The sequence below is a fragment of the Nannospalax galili genome, unplaced genomic scaffold (genome assembly GCF_000622305.1).
Source record: "Nannospalax galili isolate Female #2095 unplaced genomic scaffold, S.galili_v1.0 scaffold654, whole genome shotgun sequence".
Classification (NCBI taxonomy): Eukaryota; Metazoa; Chordata; class Mammalia; order Rodentia; family Spalacidae; genus Nannospalax; species Nannospalax galili.
Genome location: NW_008335971.1, coordinates 2,749,380 through 2,773,526, shown reverse-complemented (window position 1 = coordinate 2,773,526; position 24,147 = coordinate 2,749,380). Strand labels below are relative to the sequence as shown.

The following is a 24,147-nucleotide window of genomic DNA, read 5'->3' as shown; positions in this document are numbered from 1 at the left end:
ACACACACACACACACACACACACACACACACAGACACACACACACACATGTCTCCTCAAGAATTTATCATTTCTTTAAGATAAAAACCTTCAGAGTCCTTTCTTCTAGTCTTTTGAAATGTACAGCACTTTCTTGCTTTCTGTAATAATTCTCCCACTGTGTAGGAATACACAGCAAACTTCTTGCTCTTGTGTAATTACAGCTTAGTGTGCGTTGATTAATCTTACCTCACATCCCACACTCCTTGGCCTTTGGTAACCACTGTCTACTCTCAGCTTCTATGACTTCTGCCTTCTAAATCTCCCCAAGTCGGGATGGAGAGATGGTTCAGTGCATTAGAGCACTGGTTGTCCTTGAAGAAGACCTAGGTCCGAATACCAGCACCCACATAACAGCTAACAACTGCCTGTAACTCCAGTTCCAGGGGATCCCATGCCTTCTTCCATCCTCCATGGGGATTGCATGACACGGGTGCACTTACATACATGCAGGCAATATATGCATACACATAAAATAAAAATAAACAAAAAACTTTAATGTTCCCAGGTAAGTGAGAGAGTTGTTATTTGTTTTGTTCTGTCTGGTTTATTTCACTGAAATGATCTCCATTTTCAACAATACTGCCACTAATAACAAGGCTTTATTTGTTTTTTTCTGAATAGTGTTCTGTTGCAAACATATACTACATTTTCTTTTTCCTTTGTTTTGATTTCTTTTCAAGTCAGGGTCTCACTATGTAGTCAAGGCTAGCCCCAAACTCCCAGTTCCCTACATTAGCTTTCCATTTGATGGGACCCACAATACCACTATGCCCAACTGCTATATTTTCTTATCTATTCATCAGTGATAGACAGAAATTGTTTCTGTCTCTTTTAGGCTGTTAAGTATAGTGCTACAAAGACCATGGCTGTGCAGATGTCTCAGCATGCTGCAGTGATGCCTTTAGATCATATGGTAGCTCCATTTTTAAATTTTGGGAAACATTTCCCCAATGGCTATGCTAATTTGCATTCCTTTTTCTTTACATACTCATCAGCACTTATCTTTGTCTCTTTGTAATGGCTATTTGTATTCAGTTTAAAGTGATCGCTTATGTGTGTTTTTTTTTTTTAATTTCCAAGTCAATTACCTAAGTTGCTAAAAATATTTAGTATATCTCAGATTTATTTTTGGAAACATGCTATTAAGTAAATCTACAGAGGTCAGTGGGATATCAATTTATAGTTTCCATATAATATAGCTTCCATATAATATTTATGTTATAACTAAGTTATAGCAATAGGAAGTTAAGCAATAAGAACAGAGTTATAGTCAATATGGAGAATCAGGATGTTAAGAATAACAAAGATTCCTTCCTCATTTTAGAGACCTTAGCACTACAAATAAAGATGGCTTTATTGATTACAAAAATGTAATAGGTAATAAGTTGGCTTTTGATGAGACTTCATCTCTGCACTTTACTAAAATGTGTTATTTATATTTTATGTTTTAAGATTTTAAACTCATTTTACATATGAGTGTATTGCCTGCATGTATACAAGTGAAGTAATGCAATGCCTGCGGAGGTCAGAAAAGGGCGCCAAATCCCCTGAAACTGGAGTTATGGACTGTTAGCTACCATGTGGGTGCTGGGAATTGAACCCAGGTCCTCTGCAAGAGCAGCCAGTGCTCTTAACTGCTGAGCCATATCTCTAACCACAAACACAAAAATTATAACTTTGGTTATATTCATTTCAATAGGTATATATATTTAATATATCAGAGTGTTTAGAATACCAAAATTAAAGATTAGGCTTGGAGGCACATTGAATTCTATTTCGAAAGGATTATATTATAGTTTGATATGTGCTCTATACAATCTGAAGATATTTGGTAATACTATACAAGTGTAAACATGAGTATAAGCCCATGAATATAAACTTTTAGGTAATATTTTTAAAAATTATTATAATGTAAGAGTTACAAATATATCGAAAATATCCACAAGACTTTTTCTAATAGACATATTCTTGGTTTCAAATCTGATAATTTACCTTCTATTACAACCATTCCCCAGCCAGCAACAAAACAATTTCTTCCAGGAAGAAAAACTTGATTTTCTTCTGGCAAACAAATAGGTTGTATATAATCTGAAAATGAAGCAAGACAAAATAATCAAACATGTGCTTCCAAAAAATCTAGAAAATCAATAATTTTCAACATTTAGTCTAAAAAACTTATACTTTGATTTTATTCTGCCTGAACAATCTTAGACGTTAATCTTAGGGACAAATTTTAGAGGAGTGTTTATTTGACAATGCATTTTATGGCACTGGTGGTTCTTTTGTCCCATCCTTAGTTCTTTAATTATTGTTCTTTTGTAGTGTAAACAATGTCTTAGTACAGGATTAATCATTTATATTTTTTAAATAATCACAGTACTCATTTGAAAATAGCTCCAGTTTTGGGACAAGTTATTGTTCTTTCAAATTTTATTATTTATTCGTTTTTGTGTATACATGTGAAAGGGCAGGTGCATGTGTGCCACAGTATGCATGGGAGGTCATAGGGCACTCTTGGAAGTGGTTCTCTCCTGCCACCTTGTGGAATTCAGGAATATAACTCGAGTTCAGGTTCTGCACACACGTGCTTCTTCCTGTCTGCCTTTGCTCGCCTCTCTCTGCTTGCTGAGTCATCTTGCTGACAATTGCAGTGTTTTTAAAGGTGTCAGTTAAGAAACAATTTGGACATTCTTTTAATTTTTTCTCCAATTATAACCAAATAAACCTGTTTTATTTAGTTGTTTTATTTGGATCTTATGGGAGCATTAATTTTGACCCTTCAGCATCAATACACAAACATTTATTTTTGAATGAGCTACTGAAAACTGTGAGACAAAGGGAAGACACAACATAAAGACACAGTGTTTACCCTAAAGCACAGGGCTATGTTGTTGAGGCTTGTAATGCTTTGCCTTGGACATACTACATAATACATGGGCAGACCAGCTTCCCAAGAGCACACAGAGGGTGGTACTTCCTCCCAACGAGGCCTTGGAAAATGCTTCAGAGTATTGGCTGGAAATGACTATAGCCCTTCAGGGAAAATATCAGTTTCTCAGATGAAGTCTTGCAAATTTTACAGCAATTCAAGGAATACTTTCATTGACCCAATTAATATTTTTGGAACTCCTTTAATACCTTCCTCATTTGAATAAGTTAGTTCACAAGCATATTCTCTCTCTCCGTTCTGTCTTTGTCCTTTCTGGTAGATTGACCCACTATTCTATTTTATGAAAACTAAGGAGACATGCACAATATTGTGACCTACTTTTTATGTCACTCATCTAAGTTTCCTTTACAGAGTATTTTAAGAGTTTTTTTTTTCCCCTAGTCCTTTCTAGAATGCTGGATGTAAGCACTTTGATGAAGTATATTTAATGCATTTTCCTCTATACTTGTATATCTTTTAGGCTATAATGATTTCTGTAACAAATCAAATTTTACAAACTAATCATACATTCATAACAATAATGTTTAAAGTCTTATTTTGGCTTAACATGAACAGACAAGATGAGATGGCTAGTTGTGTTCATCTTACCTGTATAATTCACTTTAAACACAAGGCGCATCATGGCAATGTCGTTAAACTTCCTCCGTTTGTCATAATGGGGGTTAATGACAATTTGATCAATCGCCCGACTTACTACTTGAGGAGACGTCAGATTTAATCTTGTATGCAGGCCCAGGACAGCAGTCCACCTGGATGGATTTAAGTTTCTCCTGAAAATTTCAATAAAATATATCATAAATTCTCCATTCAGCACAGAACTTTCCAGAAGATAGAAACATTTTCTAAAATTCAGTTTCCTAGGTACCTTCCTCAGGATTGTTACTGGAAAGGTAGGAGTAGATCTTGAGAACTAATTGTTTTTAATCACCATGTCTTAAAGAATATGTATATAGGAAAAACTTCAGAGATATTTCAGCTGAAGAGAAGTGAGTTACTATGCCTTTAAATTTTGTTTGTTTCAAAGAACATATATTCTATCCAAAGTAGGAAGACCTGTGATGGGGATGGAGGTCACAGGTAGAGTACTTGCCTTGGGTTTGATCCCCAGGTCTGAAAGAGAAAGAAAGGAAGAAAAAAGAAAATAAAAGAGGAAGGAAGGAAGGACAGAAACAAAGAAAGAAAGGCAAAATTAGGAAAGACCTGTAAGATGTAAGGCAAGTGGACATAGGGAAACACAGGCAGACAGATGGACATATGGATAGACAAACCTGCACCCTGCAGGTGCTACCTGAATATGGCAGAAACAAGGCATCTTTAGGTAGAGACTTTGACTACCATTCTGTCACATTACATCTCCATCTTCCCTGTGTGTTCAAAATGCTTACCTTATGATCAAGAAAAGAGAAGCAGATTGGGAGACAGAACAAAGGCATGCACTCCAGTCCTTGGTAATCTTAAAGACTAACACATTCCCTAAGACATGGGTGCTGCACCAGGTGGGGTGAAATGTTATCCCTCAAATCAGTTGCTATGTATTGGCTTTCAAATAACTACACTGTCCTGGGTATCAATGACTTCGGAAGAAAATACAGCAAAATAGCTATAGAAGAGCAGCATGATACTCTGAATAGACAACCAAATCATTGGAACTATGATTAGGATTTTATAATTATAATTTTCTCCCTCATCATTACTAGACAAGAGCAGCTTTAGCATGTTTGCCCATAAACCAAACTCCTCTTTTCTCTTAGACAGGTGTGCTTTACTTTTATTAATATTCTTTTCTGAATAGAATAAGGACTTCTAGACATATAACCAATTATAATTTTAAGGCAAGTAAAAATTAAGATGCCAAATAAAAATGTTTGATTCCAAATAGTAAGAAATCTTTCAAGAATTATCAAGAATAATTATGAAAGAACAAAAACGTCAGATAAAATTGGATGACATTGGCCAAGTTGCAGCAATCTGAACATCATAAAATAAATATCATGATTACCCTAGCACCAAAATAAGTTGTTGAAGAAAGGAAATGAATCCACAATAAATGCAAAAGAAGAAAATAAAAACCTGAGGGAGGTGGTAATGCTATGAAGGGTGATGGATAACGAGGATACGCTCAGATTCTATTCCTTCTCCTGAGTAAGGAAAGAGCTTCATCACACGTGGGAATTGTTGATATACAAGAGACAGAAGTAAGAGGAACTGGGAAAATGCTATAGAATTGCTAGTACTATATGGCTGTTGGTTATTCACAGAAACACCAGGAATCACCTTTGAACACCTTTCCTCAGATAGCTTTCAGAATGATCGTGTTCTTTCTTGCGATTTTCCTTTCATTTCACTCTATTCTTTCTCTCTCTCTTTTTCCTCAGCTCTCTTTCTTCTTGTCAAACTCTAAATACTATAATTCTTCAGGATAGTGCCTTAGTCCTTTTATCTCTGTCTATATTTACTCCACAGATGAGCTTATCCAGTAACGCCAGATCTCTAAGAATCAACAATGTGGTACTACACATCAAGCATTTCTTCTCTAGAATTTAGGTTCATATGCCAATTAAACAATGTCAACAGGAAAGTTAAAATATAATGTATAAAAATCAGAATTCTTGTTTACTTTCTAGCTCCCAATATTTTTATTTTTCTCATTTCGGTTTTGTAAATGATGTTAAAGTCACATAGTTACCCATTGTAATACTCTTAATTATTCTCCATTCCTCAGTGATACCTGTTTTCATTAGTAAATTGTCCATCATTTTCAACCATTATCCTATGGCCACCATCATCAGTTTCTAACTGAGCACTAAAATTTCACTCTTGCTCTTCCCAGAAATCTCATCTCCACACAGCAACCTGATTATGAAGCTTCATTCTTCACCTTCTAAGTGGCCTCTCCTCCCATTTACTGCGGCCTAGTGAATATCTCCACCTCCAATTTTGCTGCTTTCACTATAACAGCAAAGTAAATCATCAAAGTTAAAGTTAGTCAAATGTAAAGTTTTAAGGACAATTCTTATTTCACACAGTTCTAATACATCTCTTTATACATTTGTGTTCAAAAAGAAACTATATGAATACCTTTGTGCTCTGTATGTTTGAACATGTGCTTAATTACATGGAACTCTTTCTAGCTCCTTCATATACTGTTGTTTGAACAGGTTTGAAATTGGCATTACTGGCTATAAAAAATACAACCATAAGGTATATAATTGAAGATTTCCATAATACTGCTTCAGATCTGGTTGGCATTTAGAAAGCATATGTTCTGCAAGAACATTTAACAGAGGAGTTTAACAGTTCACAGGGTAATAAAGCAAGATTGCTAACTTACTAATATCTATGTGCAACAGAAAAGACTAAATCCTTAAATAAACCTTTTTTTTTGTAAATTTACAACACAGATGCAATATTACCCATTTGTAATTTGTTCAAAGTAATGAACGTATTAAAAAGCAGAATAATATTTATCATGAAATAGAAACATTCCCATTATATTTATTTCTTATGATGTGATGGAGAACTGTTGGTAGGAAACTAAAGACTTGTCTTCCCTTATATGGAAGCATAGGACTACGTTCCTGGGCATGGGATCATTTATTTTCTCCCTTTCCCTTCATCTCTTTCCATTGACTCTCTTCCCTCCTGCAGTACTGCATTAGAAATATTACTTATGGAGAAGAAATAAATCTAGAGCTAAACATGAGTTTTGCCCTATCTTGTTACAAAAACAAATTTTATGTACAATCAGTTCTAATTTTTAGGTATATGTAGAGTTAATATAGGTCTCACACAATAATTAAGTCAATACAAGGTATTTAAAACATGGGGTTTTAGAGTACAATATCTAATTATATGCTCTCTGTGAATGTTTTTGGCAGTAATGATTTGCTAACATTACATATTGACCTAACTGAATGATTAAAGAAAAACAATTTGTACAATAAACACCAATTCTACACTCTTATCTCTTTACCTTGAGATTAGATAAGACTGTAAAAGTTTATATGTATGAGACATAATAGTTGATGTAATCAACTAATGAAGAAGGCATTTTAATTGAACGTTATTTTTATATATGATTTTGTGGGTGATGATTGGAAAGTTTATGTCATCAATAGTAGAAATATTTTTCTGGTGGGGCCTGGGGCAGTACAGAATGAGACACTCAATTGTGACTGCTGAGGTGACCCTATTTGCTAAAAGACACATTATTGAGGGAGGGTCTAGCTTTCTAAAGGTAGTAAGAGAAAAGGGCTCATAGAGGTAAAACACAAGTTGCTCACACATTACAGTGGGGGCAGATGTTAGAGTTAGTGACTGCTAGGGTCAAATTAACAAGCACAAGAACATTAGAGTTGAGACATAAAGAGTTTGCAGTTGGGTATGAGATAGCCAAAGTGGCCTGATAAAAGATAAACAGACACTGAGAAACAAGGTCAGTGTCAGCAGGTCAGCTAGCTTAGTTTCCACAAGACCACCATCCCATCCCACAGGAAACACTGAGCACTACTGCTCTTTACATATTCTTTTCTCTAATGCAGCTAATTTTAACATATAGTCTCTTACAAATACTCCACCTATTTCAAGAAAATGACCCCAGACCATCCTATAAACAAGAAATTTAAGATTAATGAAGAATAACTACAGCTACATTTGGTATCTCTAAGAACAGAGAGCTTAGTATAATTAACAGCATGTGAGGCACCTGTGATGTAGGAGGACATTAATGCCAGGCAAGTGGATAACAGTTAGCAAACAGTCAAGGTCCATATCTAACAAAACAGGAGACAGAGATGGACAGAAGTCAACCATCCCTAACTGGGTGAACAGTGCATGATCACCTCCCTGACTGGTTCAGTGTGACACGCATAGAGCATGTGATCCCTCCATTGGCTCAGCCCATGATAGCCCAGAAATCCAATCTCATAACGATTGCCTCAGCCTTTGTTCAGTTTCTGCCATAGTCCTTTAAAAGGCCCTAGAAAAACAAGTTCAAGGGATCTCTCCTCTCTTAGAATCTCCCCTGCTTTCAGTAGTGTCTCTCACTTTCCCTCAATTTCCAACTTTTCCTTGATATCTCCTAATAAAGCTTGCATTATGCTCCACTTACATGAGAGTATGCATCTTTAATCTTCACTGACATGAAAGAGAGAACTTGAAGCCACTGTCCCAGGTCAGTCTTTGGTGGCTGTGATTGTTTGGCACCTGAGATCCTTGATTCATGAATAACTGGACTGAGAAAGGCCCTTTATGCTCATACTCACCCGTACACACAGTGTGCAGCAGTCACTAGCCAGTTGCTGCTGACTAGAGATGCTCCACAGAGCAGTCGATTTCCATAATACAGAGCCACCACCCAAGGCCATGCCCCTGCTTGTGTATCACTTCCTCCAATGATCTTTGGGTTCACTTCCTGAGGCACCATTTTTTCTCCACATGCTATAAAAATAACAGAAGAAAGAATATCTATTTTATTTTCAGGTACTTCATTTGGGGATGAAAACTGAATGATGATAAAATAAGTCAGGTGACATAAAATTCATTATAAAATTTTAATGTGAAGGCTTGAATTGTTGGAAAATACTTACACTTATGGTTACACTGTAACAGAATTAAGGAATCCTGTGAGCACTGCTGACTGTAACAGAACAAGAATTACATTTCAAAACTGTGCAGTTACATTTAAAGTAAATCAATGTTGTTGTTACCACTTTTGTTAGACTTTTAAATCTAAATATCATATATGAAATTTAGAAAAGCTGAAATCCACAGGGAAAAAATGACCCACTTTAAACTTAAATTAAGGGGCTGGAGTGATTAATCTAAATATCATATATGAAATTTAGAAAAGCTGAAATCCACAGGGAAAAATGACCCACTTTAAACTTAAATTAAGGGGCTGGAGTGATTGCTCAGTTGTTAAGAGCACTGGTTGCTCTTGCAGAGGACTGGGGTTTGGTTCCCAGTACCCTCATGGCAGCTAACAACAGTCTGTGACTTCAGTTGCAGGGAATTGGATGCCTTTTGTGGCCTCCACAGATGCACTTACACGCATGCAGGCAAACCACTCAAACTAAAGAGAAAAAATAAGTAAATCCCCCAAAAATAAAGTTAAGTAGATCTGTTTGCATTCTTACTAATGACTTACTCTTCATGTAATTGTGGATAAATCACTCAAATCAATATGGGCATAACAGAGCATAGTATACTAGAATTTTATGGAAATTAAAACAAATATTTTACTTTAGAAGGAGTATTGTGCTTTGTATATGATTAATATTTGATTTCTGATAGATATTTCTACTTTGCTCACACAAACCTTAGATTTCAACATTCTCTAATATAATAGTTTGCTATCATTCTGAGGTGATGTGTTTCAAGACTTCTATTCTATTCCTAAAACAAAGATAGCACTGAACCCTATGTTTAAATTCTCATTTTAACTAAACACTTACCACACATTGATTGCAGTTGCACTTTGAAGTTTAGGATATGACAGTGAAAATAGCACAAATTTATGTTTCCTCCTTTACAGTTTCATCAATAGAAGACTGATTCTCACTGCAGGTCATAGATTTTAGCCATCTCAGTATATGAGCACTCTTTCCTTATCAGGTAGACAACTTTTACTTGCATAAATACACTACTTTTTTAGTATCACTATTGTGTAAAATATGATTCACTTGGAGAAAAGTGCCAAATACTGCAAGAAATTCCAAGAACTGAAACAAGTTCTGAGGAACTAGTGGGAAGGTAATGCATGTAGTTTGGTCATTTCTGCCACACCGATGATTGCTTCACTTGGGATCAGAACTGAATGAGAATTGTTAATGCTATTCCAGTTGAAGATAATTAAAAAGTTTTGAATTTTTTATGGAATTTTATGGAAATTATGAAATTTGTGGAAGTTCCAGTTGATTTTTTGGACTATGTTTGACCACTGGGTAGTTGAAATTGTAGAAATTAAAACTGTAGACAAGAAATAACTGATGAGAGTATGCCTCAACATTACAAGTCTCACAGCTATTCAGTTCTGAACCATCCCTGTGAGGCTGTGTACTGCATAAGGAAATGATGGATAAATTACAGGTTCTGCTTTCAAGGGAGGCAGACATACACATGGAAACTATGAAACAAAATGTAGGCATGAACTATTAAAAATGAATCATAATTTTGAATGTAAGAGATCTTTCCATATTCCTGTGTCTTCAGTTTCTGTCTTCATGTCTTAATTCTTTTTTAATTGTACTTCTTTAGTTAGATTTATTCCAAGATATTTTTTAGGCTATCATGAATGGGATCAATTCCCTGTTTTGTTTTTCTCAGTGCGTCTGTTGTTGGTGGATGGGAAAGCCACCAATTTTTGAGTGTTAATTTTGTATTCTGCTCCTTGCTGAATGTGTTGATCAACTGTAGGAATTTTCTGGTGGAATCTTTAGGATCCTTCCTGTATATACTCATAGCATCTGCAAATAAGGATACTTTCACTTCTTCCTTTCCAATTTATACCCTGTTTATCTCCTTCACCTGTTTTATTGCTCTAGTTAAAACTCAAGCACAATAGTGAACCAAAATGGAGAAATTGGACATCTTTTTCTTGCTTTTTATTTTAGTGGACTTTTTTCAAAAGCCAAAAATTTAAATGAAGAAAAATAGATTTTAGGGTTACCTCTTCAGAGGGGGGAATGTTGGAGGGGAGGGAGTAAGCATGGATTTGATCAAAACACCTTATATGCATGTATGAAATTCTCAATAAAGTTTTTGTAAAAGTTTTTTAAAAAGTTGTTTTATAAAGTAGTATACAATCTAACCACTAGAGGTCAATGTAAAATCAGGAATAACAACACTTGGCTACACTATTTCCTAAGGCTGCTACTGCAGAAACATGACACATGGAACCATGCGTACACATATACACAGATTAATCATGTTTTACTCTTATATACTTACCTATATCAAATTGTGTACATTGTTTAGGTGCTTTTACTTTGGGGACAAATAAAACAAACAAACAAACAAAACCATAAAGCAATACTGTATGAGCAATCAAAACCACTTAATGTTTCTGGAACATGCATGATAAACCTTATTTGAAATTACATATACTCACCTTATATTATTGAAATTGTCTTTAAAATAGAAGCCAATTTCAATAGAAATATAATAAAATATACTTTGCTAATAATCAACATGGCAATATACTAATATGTATCTATAATGCTTCAAAGTAGTCTAAATAAATTTCTTTTTTAATGTCTACCTCTAAGAGAAACCAATCTAGGATGCTTTCCAAAATAGTTTCAAGTCTCACAGCAGCACTGTCCACACCTACAGTGCTCAATGAAAATCCATATTCCAAATGTCTTCTTAAGCATTGTTTTTTGTATTTGAAAGACTGAGCATTGCATAATTAATTTTTATCAAGCACAGATATAATTAATAATAGAATATCAATTCAGTCATAAAATTAAACTTTTCTCAAATATATTCTTGCTTATTTTTATTGCAACTTCTGGAACATGGTTATTCTCAAATCACCAGTTTTTATGTGATATTGGATAATAGTCATACAACAAATAAATAAATATAGAAATTAATTAACCAAAGGAAGAAATAAATGAACATGTCTGAATTTTGCCAATATAAAGGAGATAATTAAGGAAAAGTTTATGGACATTTAGCTAATTAGTGTTTTGGTGTACAGAAATGTTAATACACACACACACACACACACACACACACACACATATATATATATATATATATAAAATGTCTTTTTTCAATCAGCATGAACATAAGCACAACAGCAACATCATTGTTCATTATACTGGCATTTTTCATAAGAATGCAATACTAAGGTATTTTGAAATATTCATATATGTAGTTTGAATGGCTTTTGATTTTTCTTTGCTTTTTATTTATTATTATTTTTTTTATGTGTATGCGTGTATTGCTTGCATGTAGGTAAATTCACTGTGTAGTGTAATGCCTGCGGAGGTCAGAAGAGGCTGTCGGATCCCCTGGGACTGGAGTTACGTACAGTTGTGGGTGTTGGAATATGAACCCAGGTCTTCTGCAAGAACAACCAGTGTTCTTAACCACTGAGCCATCTCTCCAACCTCTCTTTGCTTTTTCTAATTACTGATTCATAGATATCCATGAAACATAAATAGGTGGACTTCTCAATATAGAGAATCACCATAAGTTTAAGAATGCATTATGAAAAGGAAGTTGGAAAAACTGTTTGAAAACTTGCTAATGACTGTTCCATCTGCTGCTGCACTCATAATGTGTCAACGCTGATATAAAACACAGGACCACAACATCCTTTTATTGTTACTAAAAATACTCCTTATCAATTTGTCTCACTGGTTGAACTCACAGAAGAGGTAATGTTTCACAAATAACTGAGTTACATAATGTTATTTTCAACATCAAGTAAGTTAAACAAAATACACTAGTAATGGGATCTGAAATCCTAGCGTTGAGTTTTGACTTCTTGCAGTCATTTTCTCTTACCTACAGCCTTTGCTAAGAAGGACAATCAAGTACTGTGGCTACCATCTAATTCTTCCTCATTGATGGTGGCTAAGTTGATTTTCTTCAGTCTGAGTAGCATTGAAACTACTTATTCTAGCCCTCACAAGTTCTTCCTCTGAGGCTTAGGGCTTTTAAGTCTAACCAAAGAAACTAGAATACAGTATTGTATTGGACCATATTAATCTTCATCATTATGTGAGACAATTACTTATATATCATTACATTGTCTTACTATATATATGAGGGTCAGATAATTCTATCAGGAAGGATCAGTTAGACACTGCTTGATAGAACTGAAAGAATGAAAGATTCAAATAACTTTTAAAAGTATAAGGCCAGTGTGTGATACCAGCGATACATGGCCAGCCTCAAATACTTCCATCTACTAGTCCCTCCTTGTACACCAACTTTGAAACTGCATTTTAGGACCCACCTGGGTGTTAGTATTAAACTTCCATTAGGTGCTGTGTTTAATTTTACAAATGGTCCAGCTTCAGTAGAAAATATTGGCATCGATGAGTTCGCACTCCTAGGGGAGGAAGTAAAGACATGAAAACAAAACAAAAAAATACCAACAGTAAAAATCCCATGTTATTCTTTTAGCTTTTTCATGCTAGGTACTCTGAAATAATTGATTCCACAGAAACAAATAAACACTTTAATACCAGGCTTCAAAAGTTTTGTTAGCACGGACTACTAGAAAAATTAGTTACATGAATTAGTTACAAGAATTAATGACATGAATGTAGCCTTCACTTATGTGCAATGCCTTTAGTCCTTATTTGAACATTCACATATTGTTTTCAAAGATCATTACACGTGTCATTTCAGGATCCAACATATTTTCCATTGAATTTTCTGTGATATTCAACAAGAATCAATAGTTCAATGAATCCAATAATATAAAATTTGAATAAAATAAAAATGGATCATAATACATCATAATTTAGGCCTTTCTCTCAATGAGTGTAACTCATCTTTCAAAAAGGATTCTTATCACTTAATAACTATACAGAGAAATAAGATCTTCAGTGTTTATCTTTCCAAATGCTGTTTTATTCCTGATACTCATTCAGTTCAAACTCTACCCAACCTTAATTCCAAAGAAGGAGCAATAGGATTGCTGGAGGAGACGGACTGTGTGTCCTGGAGCTTCAGGTGCCACAGGGTGTCTGTAGCAGTTTCAATGAGTACTGTACCCCATAGGCTCTAAATATCTGAATACTCTGTCAGTTGATTGTGCTATTTCGGAAGGTCATGGAACTTTCAGGAGGTGTGGTCTTGCTGGGGGGGGGAGTACGACACAGGAGGCAGACTTTGATAGTTCCTAGTTCTGCTTCATTTCCTTTTCTTCTCTCTGATTCCTGCTCCTGCCATGGGCATCTCCTGCCATGCCTTCCCTGCATAATAGACTCACATCCTTCTCAAACAATACCCTAATAAACTCTTCTATGAATTGTCTTGGCCATGGTATTTTATCACAGAAACCCAAAGCTCACTAATACAGAAGTAAAAAGACACCTCCTGGTGACAAAGTCATTGAATCCAGTATGCAAAAACCTTTGGTATCTGTACAGTCAACTTTGATTCTTATGTAAAAAATTTTCTTATCCCGATTCTTTCATTAAGCTTTGCTGGAGAATTTTAGCTTTCAATTTTCAATCTTCTCTCCTTTCTTTTACTTTTCAAGATATTAATCTTCATGTAAAAGCAGGTCTTTGGTTTGGATATATCCTTACTTTGTTCTCTGGTGATGCTGTGGTGCCTATCTCTTGAAATAGCATGAAAGGCACACTGCTGCCTCTCCAGAAGGAGATTCAGTGTCTTTCACTGACTATAGCCAACAATGCCACCTTGTTTTGGTGTTTAGGGGGTTTGAAAAGAACACACAAATTCTTATGATCATAGAAATGAAAAACAAACAAAAAACAATCTGGGTAGAATATAACTACTCTTCCGATGCCTTCAGTAAACTCATTGGGTACCTTCCATGAGCCGAACACGGAGTTGAGACCACAGAGGCTCCACCTATGGTCCTAGAGCTGGCATCATGAACTTTCAATTTGATATGTAGATAAAAATAACTCAAAAACACAAAGCCATTACTATTTCTTCAATAAAATTCCAAATATATTTACCAAAGCAGTCTTGTTATTGTCATTTTTGGAGATTAAGCTATTCCATCTACCCATGTGAGCCCAAGAATAGCCATATACATACATACATACATACATACATACATACACACACACTATTTTCTAAGGCTTGGGAAACAAAACAAGAAGAGCAGAAGGTCAGGGGTATTCTATGTTATGAAATGTTAACCAATATAAAATATTTACAGTAAAAACTCACACATTCACGGAAGACAGGTTGTATCACACAGATCTCCAAGGACTTTAAATTTTTACGAATGGTATTATACATCTACTATAGGCATGAACCATGATGAGGCTGGTGGTTAATGATGTTAACATGTGTATTGTAGAAGAAAGAAAGGTTAGAAGAGGACCTTTAAGAATAACTGATATTCAGTAAATGGCAAATGTTCTGCCCTGGGATTATCAAATGCTTTTCTATGGTGGTATCTGTGCCACCCCAGAGGAAGTTGCAGATATGTAGTCACATGGTAAAAAGACACTTACTATTTATATTCTCATCTTTTCTACATGTTTTATCATAAATTTGGAACAAGAAACCAGACTGCATTTAACTGTGTAGATATACTGAAAAGGTCCTACAATGTAGTGCAGGTTGGTCATGGTCTAATTATGTAGCCCAGGTAGCCTTAGACTTTAAATAATCCTGCTTCAGTCTCTTGATTCCTAATACTACAGGAATGTACCATAATGCTGTCTTCAGTTTGTTAGAATAAAATTAGTGTGCTTTTCCAAAATGAAATCTGTAAAGTACACGATTAAGTTTTGTGTTTAATATTGATATCATCAACAAAAGAGTAGTAGATAGGATTCTTCAATTCATACAAATATTTCCATGTATAAGTATTAGATATTAGATTTTTTATTTTTATTTTTTTCTTTTTAAAAAATTATTTATTTAATAGCCATGAGTAGAAGACACATTTCATTACAGCTTTAACATATTTGATAACAATTTCCAGAGTGAAGATACATCTCTTTGAAAAATGCTTGTAAATTTTTAGGTTGACAGTTGAGTTAATACAGTTATACAATATTGAAATCAGTATAAATCCTATAAGACATAAAAATGAATGAGGTTTTTAACCTTTAAAAAGATTTCCATTTCCTTTTAAAATACACTATTTCCTACAGAAAGACTAATTTTTAATGCTACTAACACATAAATGTTTGCACATGCATCTCTAATCTCTGTGTATCTGATATTTTTATTCTTTGATTATTTTGTAAAATTATTTATTTAATAACCACATACTTAGAAGAAGTATTTCATTACATCAGCATTGACATATTCAATAACAATTTTCTGAGCTAGGCTGCATCTCTTAAAAAATTGGCTGTACATTTTTAGGTTTACAGTTGAATTATTACAGTTATATAATATTGTACTCAGTATAAGCCCTATAAGACATAAAATTAAATGAGGTTTTAACCTTTAAAAACTTAATTTGGTAAGAATTGCCTACATTTCAAATCCTAACTGTTCAAATGCATCCCTTTGTCACTGAACACAATTTATTCCATTTAGATTTACAGTAAACAGGTTATAAAGCAGTCATAGTTTTCAACAAACTTTTAAGAAATGAAATAATAAACAATACATAGAAATCGTTTTTGGAAAGCAAGAGAATAACAACTGTATGTTAAGTCACCACTTTTGAAAAACAAACTCTCATGCATACTTTAATTGAATTAAGAGAGAGAATGTTATACTAAGTTCTGAGACGCAAACATGAAACTAAAGTTCTTCTTGTCCCAATTCCTTTCCAGTGCAAGGAGAATGCTATATTTTAGAGAGACAATCTGTGGAGATTTACAAGTAGTTATAAACTTCTAAATTATGAAAATTTCAGATTGTCAGATTTTAATAACTCCATCTCTATAGCTGTCTAAAATGATTATAATTTAGTATCACACATCACACAGAAAGACCATATAGCACTGCCTTGTTGACATATTAGTGCCTCCTAGCAACCTATCTCTAAACTGTTATTACCATTTGTATTGCTTATGTACCCTTAAAAGGCTCTCCTGACTAGGAAAATTCTATGTGAGAAAAGAGGCATATACATGGGAGAAGTATTACTTTTTAGGTCATAGATGGAGTATTAAAATATACCTATAAATGAGTTCTAGGGAGAGAAAAAGGATATCCCCAGGCTACTTGGATAGTGTTAAAGCTTCCATCCCTTTCTCTGGCCCTGCTTAGTTTTCTTCTCTTTTGTCTCCCTACTCAAGCTGTATTTGCTGTGATAAGAATTCTTCCCTGCAGCAGAAGCTTAGGTAGGGATGTTTTAAGCCTTTGGATACACTAAAGGTAAAAGGAATAATAATGCAAACTGCAAATACTGCAGCCAGGCACTGGAGCTCATTTCACACCCCAAAAGGTTTAAGTAATGAATAGAGCCAGGTGGGATTAACCTAAAAAACGCTTTTGGAGAATGCTGGTCTTTCTTTTCAGATTGAAGTGAAGAAGGCATTGATTTGTCAGGACAGAATGCAGGGAAGAGGATTTTTATAGGCAGGGGAATGGTGGATGGAAGGAAGTCCATGGCAAAGCATACCACTCGGACAGGCTCGGTAGTGGGCAATTATGTAACATCATTTCTGAGCTGGACACATTTCAACTGCAGTGACCTAGTCATCTACAAGATTTATAGCAATGCACCTTCCACTCACCTAGGAAAGTTGTGAACAGTCAGGTAAACTTAATTAATTTTAGATTTATCTGACCTCAGCTCTTGAAAGTTTGTGACATTTGCATAGAAGTAAAGAAATGTCAATAGAAAAATTATTTTGATCTAATCAATTCTCCCCTTGTACAAGCTATCATATGAAGAGAAAGAGGGAAATCATTGGCCAATTTGGCTCTTGCTCTTCGTTATCTTAAAGAAATAATAGTGTTTGGAAGGAAACAAATTGCTGGCACATTCAACCAAAAGGTGACTGAGCAAGCTAGGAGGTTAAGATCTCCATGGAACATGCCTTGAGATTTTTGGTGGCTTGATCTTTTTTAACTTTATTTTCTCAAGTGGAATTAGAGTCTTAACTGATTTGAATTAGTTAATTAAGTGTATATGTGTTCATATATGTATATGCTCTTGTACATTCTTGTGCATACATGGAAAAGTTTTTGTGTGTAGGTCAGAGAACCTGTGTACCTCTAGGAGATCAATTCCCATCCTGTCCTAGCTCTTTGATTACATACTGCTGTTATTCCCTGTTATTCCCTGGGCTGTGCCATTCCCAGCCCTAGGAGAAAAACTGATCAGAGATAAATTTTGGGAAACTGCCAAACTAGTAGTTTTCTGTAAATTGCTCCTTGGGCATTTTTAATTATTTCTATTTTTAAAATATTTTATTTTTATTTATTTTTTTATTTTATGTGTATGAGTATATTGCCTGCATGTATGTGAGTGTACCTGTGTTGTGCAATGCTATGGAGGTCAGAAGAGTGAGTCAGATTACCCTGGAACTAGAGTTAAGGATGGTTCATAGCTGCCATTTGGGTGCTGGGAATCAAATCCAGGTCCTTTGCAAGAGCAGTCAGCTCTTAACCACTGCACCTTCTCTCCAGCCCCTATTTCTATTTTTACAACAGGATAAAAAAGATATGATATGATCATCAGTAAATAAGCTATTGGTTAAGTCCACCATTTACCTGAATCACTTAGTGATTTTAATTAGGTGAAATTTATTTTTTGTAACTTGTCCATGTCTTATTCCTCTCCACCACATCTAAATAATATGGTGCTGGGGAAGGCAAGAAGGCTGAGTGAGTAAAGGAGATTGCTGCCAAGCCTGAAGACCTGAGTTTCATTCCCAAGACCCACATGGTGGAAGCAGAGAAATGATAGCCTCATGTGAGCCACAGTGTACCCTCCTCCGACAAACAAATAAACAAACAAAATGTTATAATAAATAAAAAACAATATGGTGCTAAAGCTGTATGTAAAAATGAAAGGAAACCAAAAAAAGAAATATTTGTTTTGATACAAAGTTAGCCAATAAAAAGGAGTGATTAAAGGTTAAAGGTTAAAGCTATATTTTTCCTACTCTCTCAAATCTTGTCCTGGTCTTTCTTTTGTATTCCTGGTTGTAATAAGTTTAGGCTTTCCCTGTATATTTAAAAATAGCCAGGGCACTGACAAAAAGTATGCACAGGATCCAGAATACTATCTACTAACATACTAGCTAGTATATAATTCAAATTGTAATTTCAGGTTTTCAGAACCTGATGTGAAATTGTGGAAACCAGTTAAATGTGTGTTTGCACAGGAGCTTCATGAAGTTAAATTCATTTGAAAGATAAAAATTCATATTATCCCTCAACATTTTCAAAACTTCACAGCAGAGGACACTAAATTAATTTCATTTTTTTACAGGTTTGAGAATAAGAGGATAAAATTGATCGTCTGTTATATGAGCTGGAGATCTATTGCACAGAACTGCTATGAAATTTAAAAATTAACTCATCTTAGAATTCCTAATTATGATACAAATAATTAATTCCATTTTATAAAGTAGCATTTTTGATATTTTATTTATTATTTCTATTTTATGTGTATGAGTGTAATGCCTGCATGTTGGTAGATGTACCCATCCAATGCCTGCGGAAGTCAGAAGAGGGTGTTAGATTCCCTGGAACTTCAGTTACAGATGGTTGTTAGCCACCATGTAGGTGCTGGGAACTCAACCCAAGTCCTCTGAAAGAGCAGTCAGTGCTCCTAACCACTGAGTCATCCCTCCAGCCCCACACTAGTATTTTTTCTAATTCTATAAAATTTTAAAGAACTGATGAGCTCCCAATTTTTAATGGTTTAACAAGGCACATCAGCCCCACTGTGCATGTACTGGGCTAGTAACAGTGTAATTCTCTTTCCTAGAAAACAGTTTAAAATTGTCACTTTAACATTTAATTTTGCATCAGTGTAAAAACAAAATTCTTCCTTACTTTGAGCAAAGTCATAAAAATGCTATTCAATGTGCCTCTTACGCATGCTCTAAATGGCAGGAAAATCTAATGTTAGTATAAAGAGGTAAGGGCTGGTGAAATCTACGTCTTATGATTTACTTGAATCTGTGGTGAACTGCATTTCCTACCCTATATGCATAAATAATCTTGAGAGACTATGGTGCCTTTTTAATAAATTGGCTCCAAAATTATTTTTCACTGTACCAAACACATGATTTAAACTCATTAGGCTCTCTTTCAGTTAACATACACCAGTCTAGACAAATTTTCATTAAAGTTAAAACTTTCTTTCAGTTCTAAGAACCCAAGACTAGTAGGCATTCCTAGGGCCAAAGGTTAACATCTTTGCAGAAGTTACCTGGATCATTACATAAAGAAAGTAAGTACCCGAATTTAATAAAAATATTATATCTAAGGCAATGGGATAAACTATTTTTTATGAATACTAAAATAATCTATCACTTTGCTCTTGTCTCCTGCTGAAAGGCCTGTGATCCATAGGAAAGGCTGTCAGTCAATTTGGTAGTAAAATGTGGTAGGAGAAGTAAAGCATGTTAATATATAGACACAGCTCTATAGAACTGGCTTACACCACTCAGGTCACTTTGTAGAAAGTCTTCCCTGATACATCCAAACTCAGTTGCAGTCTTCACAGCACATTTCATTTATATTATGTAGTAATTTTATGTTTAAGAGTTTAATCCCAACACACGACCATGTAAATCAAAATTATATCTTATTCATTCATGGACCAGATAACAATATCATTGTAATACTTATATTTCTGAATTAGGAGTGAGTGATCAAAAAAATATACTAATGTTTAAATGCTCTAAAGATATAAGCTTTCTTTCTAGGAACTCTATTTTGCAGCTTTAAAAATGACAATTAAAGAGTTGAGAGATGGTTCAGTGGTTAAGAGCATTGGCTGCTTTTACAGAGGACCTGGGTTCAGTTCCCAATATCCAAATGGTGGCTAACAACAATCTAACTTCAGTTCCAAGGGAATCCAGTGCTCTCTCCTAGCAATTGTGGGCATTGCAAGACATGGGTACACTTACATGCAGGAAATAAACTCATATACTTAAAATAAAAATAATAAATAAAATATTTTAATCACCATTACCATAACATCTAAGATATTTAATTCAAATTTATTAAAAATGTTTTTATCAAAGTAAAGTATTGATCATTTTGACCTCTGTGAATAACCACAAGACTTATCCTATTGCAGAGATATTTGTACAACCATTTGTTGCTGCTCTTTTCACAATAATTAAGAGACAGAACACGGTAGAAAGAACCCTTGTGTTTATAACCCTCCTTAACTCTGAAGAGTGGAGTCATACAGTTTCTGGGTGGTGAAAACCCAACCACCCTGGAGAGTCAGAAGCACCAGTATAGAAATAAGGTTACTGGTTGCTCAGCTCCATCATTACAAACTGAGAGCTCACAAGAGGTCTTCAGCTTATTGGCAACTTTGACAGTAGAAGTAAAAGCCTCCCTAGAATCTCACTTCTCTGAACTTGTTATTGAACTAAAAGCATTGTTAAAGCAGAAAGCCAGAATCAATGTCACTATTCTTGAAGAGAGAATAAACAGTTGTCAGTTTCAGTATCTTGTTAGCTCTACCAAAATAAAAATCACAACCACTACCAACATTATTCCTTCTATAATCCAGGCTATTCCATGACTCTGTCTGAAATACTCCCCTCAACTGAAATAGTTTTTATTAGAATAAGGTCTATAATGTATTATAAAAAGAATGAACACACACACACACAGACACACAGACACACAGACACACAGACAGACAGACAGACACACACACACACACACACACACACATACACGGACATCTAAAGTATATGAAGTTTATATCTGATGAGCATAAATCAAATTGATGATGCCTTACATAATGGATGAAAAGATTCCTTTCCTGCCTTTGATTTTGATGGGAAATGCCTTCCTGATGAGCCTGACAGCATTAGAGTGGGCTTTGAGCTGTGGCATCCCCATTATGAATGTACAGCATGTAAGGAGATGAGGGAAACTACAACCTTTGTGTCCAATCGAAAGAAGTTCCAGAATAAAATTCTAACACTCCATGATAGCTCTTTTTTTCTCTAGTAAAAATATCTGTATGTAGTGGTTGGGGTCTATCTTGGAATTAAAATATGTCTCTCAATAGGTTTGTGGGGTAACCTGGAAGTTTTGCTGCTGGGTACTGCACATGAGGTTATTATGAATATGTAACACAGGATAAACATATTAACTCATGCCTGGTTTTATTAATGGTTTATTTTAATTTGCTCTTATTTCAGAGAATTTAACCTACCAGTAAATATTTGCTATAAAAATAAGAAAACAAATTTTTAAAAAATTTTGAAAATCTGTGCCACAGGAAGATTTTTTTTTCCTATTTGGTTTGTATTAAGACTCAGCCTCAGTACGGTAGCCCTGTATGTCCTGTAACATGCAATGTAGATCAGGGTGGCTTCTGACAGAAATTCTCCCACCTCTATCTCCAAAGTTCTGGGACTATAGTCTGTTTTGTGAACTATTAATTAGAATGATTTGTTCCTTATTGCAAAGACAATAAAATGCACTTGATTTTGATGAGCTAGTAATTTTTAGGATCTTCTGAGAGTCAATGTATGCATATGGGTGCACATAATTTTTTTTCCTTTTAACTTTAAAATTATTATTTTATTTTTATTGCTTTTTAAATCACTCAGGATTAATGACCACTGATTATTATTAACACTTGAAAACCTCACTTGTTGCATTTAAGTCTCCTTATTGCATCCACAAACCTTCACAAAATAGATCTCTATAACAAAACAACATAAAGATATATATCAATCCAATTAATGGTCAAACCTGTGTCTTTTGTACATACGTTGGTTTATTTGGGGTTTTGATTTGTTTGTTTTGAGATAAGATACCATATAGCTCAGACTAGCCTCAAAAGTGCTGTGTAGCCAAGAATGGCCTTGAATTCTTAATCTTCCTGCCTCAGTCTCCAAGTGCTGGTATTATAAGCCTGTGCCATTATGTCTATCTTTTAGAATATCATTTACCAGTTTATGACAGAAAAAATAATTATTATGTATATTTAGAGAAATTTATATAGCTATACATATCTCCACTTATATGAACATATATTGGATAATTCATTGCCTCTATTAATATTTAACTTTCACCAACTTTTTGAGAATATGAACAATAATGGATAAAATAGTGATGTGATATAGTTTAGAAATTAAATATTCCCACAAGTTCCAGGTATTTGAAGTTTGGTCACCAGTGAGTTACTATTGAGAGATGGTGAAGCCTTTAAGAATTAGGACCTAGTAAGAGCTCTTGAGTTTGTGGGTGGAAGCCCTAGAATACATTGTGGAATGTTGTCCCTTTCCCTTCCTCAATTTTGGCTCTTGGTCATAAGGTGAGTCATTGGTACACTGTATACCAGCCATAATATGTTGCCTCCCAAAGGCCAAAAGCCATCTAACTGATCAATCATGGATAGGAACCCTCAGAACTCTAAGTCAAAATAACATTTATCTCTTTATAAGATAGATATCTCAGCTATGTAATGATGGGAAACTAACAAAACATAGTCATTGCCTTTATAGACCTAATCATTTAATATGACAAACTGAAAAACAATAAGTGACAGTAAATGATGAAAATACAAGTGATGTAATGTGGGTGATTGGGGATAGTGAAAGATTTAAAATATCAAGAATCAAAAGGGTGGTCAGAGTTGAAAGTAAAATATAGAAGTGAATTATTATTACCTTTTACTTTCTAGTTTTCTCCCTCATTATTTATGAAAATAATGAGAAAGTAAAGAATCAATATGATAAATTTATATCTTTGATGTAATATATTGTTAGGCAGGGAAACAAATTTTTGATGAGTCATTAACTGGAATTTTTACTTCTCTGTCTTTAGTGAGAAAGTCTTAAATTTTCATGTGTCTTTACTCGTAATAATTGTATCACTATAAATTTTGCACAATGACTATTTTAAACAATTTATAAAGACATCACAAAAGGATATCTCTCCAGTACCCTTGGGATTGTTTCTGCCTATGATATAGAATAGTAAGGGATGCAGTCAGTCCTCTGTACCTATAAATCCTGTATCTATGAGCCCAATCAACAATATTTAAAAGATTGCATCAAAGTGAGTATGCAGAGATTTTTTTTCTTGTTAGCAGCTCTAAAAAACAGTATAATATTTATCCACTCACTATTTTTATGTTATTAACTACATAAAATAGTTAATCTAGATGTGATTTAGAACATATTGAAGGAGTGTATAGGTTACAGGCAAAGCCTATGTCCTTTTATATAAAGGACTGAAATGTATATGGATTTTGTTTTCATGGGATCTGTTCCCAACAAGCACCAAAAAATTACTGTATTCAGTTTCTTTAAAATTATAATAAAAATATACTCATGAAATGTCCA

General features: G+C 34.5%; 1 protein-coding gene across 2 annotated transcripts in view; it reads right to left on the bottom strand.

The window, feature by feature from the left end:
* The window catches only part of Tmprss15 (transmembrane serine protease 15), a 136,938-nt gene that overhangs the window by 7,261 nt on the left and 105,530 nt on the right, over positions 1-24,147 (bottom strand). For both annotated transcript variants that reach the window (XM_008830796.1, XM_008830795.1), the window contains 5 exons: positions 12,966-13,061; positions 8,581-8,630; positions 8,257-8,431; positions 3,581-3,762; positions 2,035-2,130 (listed from right to left, as the gene is read on the bottom strand). In XM_008830796.1, coding sequence (XP_008829018.1) covers positions 2,035-2,130; positions 3,581-3,762; positions 8,257-8,431; positions 8,581-8,630; positions 12,966-13,061 — 599 coding nt within the window. The remainder of the gene's footprint in view (positions 1-2,034; positions 2,131-3,580; positions 3,763-8,256; positions 8,432-8,580; positions 8,631-12,965; positions 13,062-24,147) is intronic.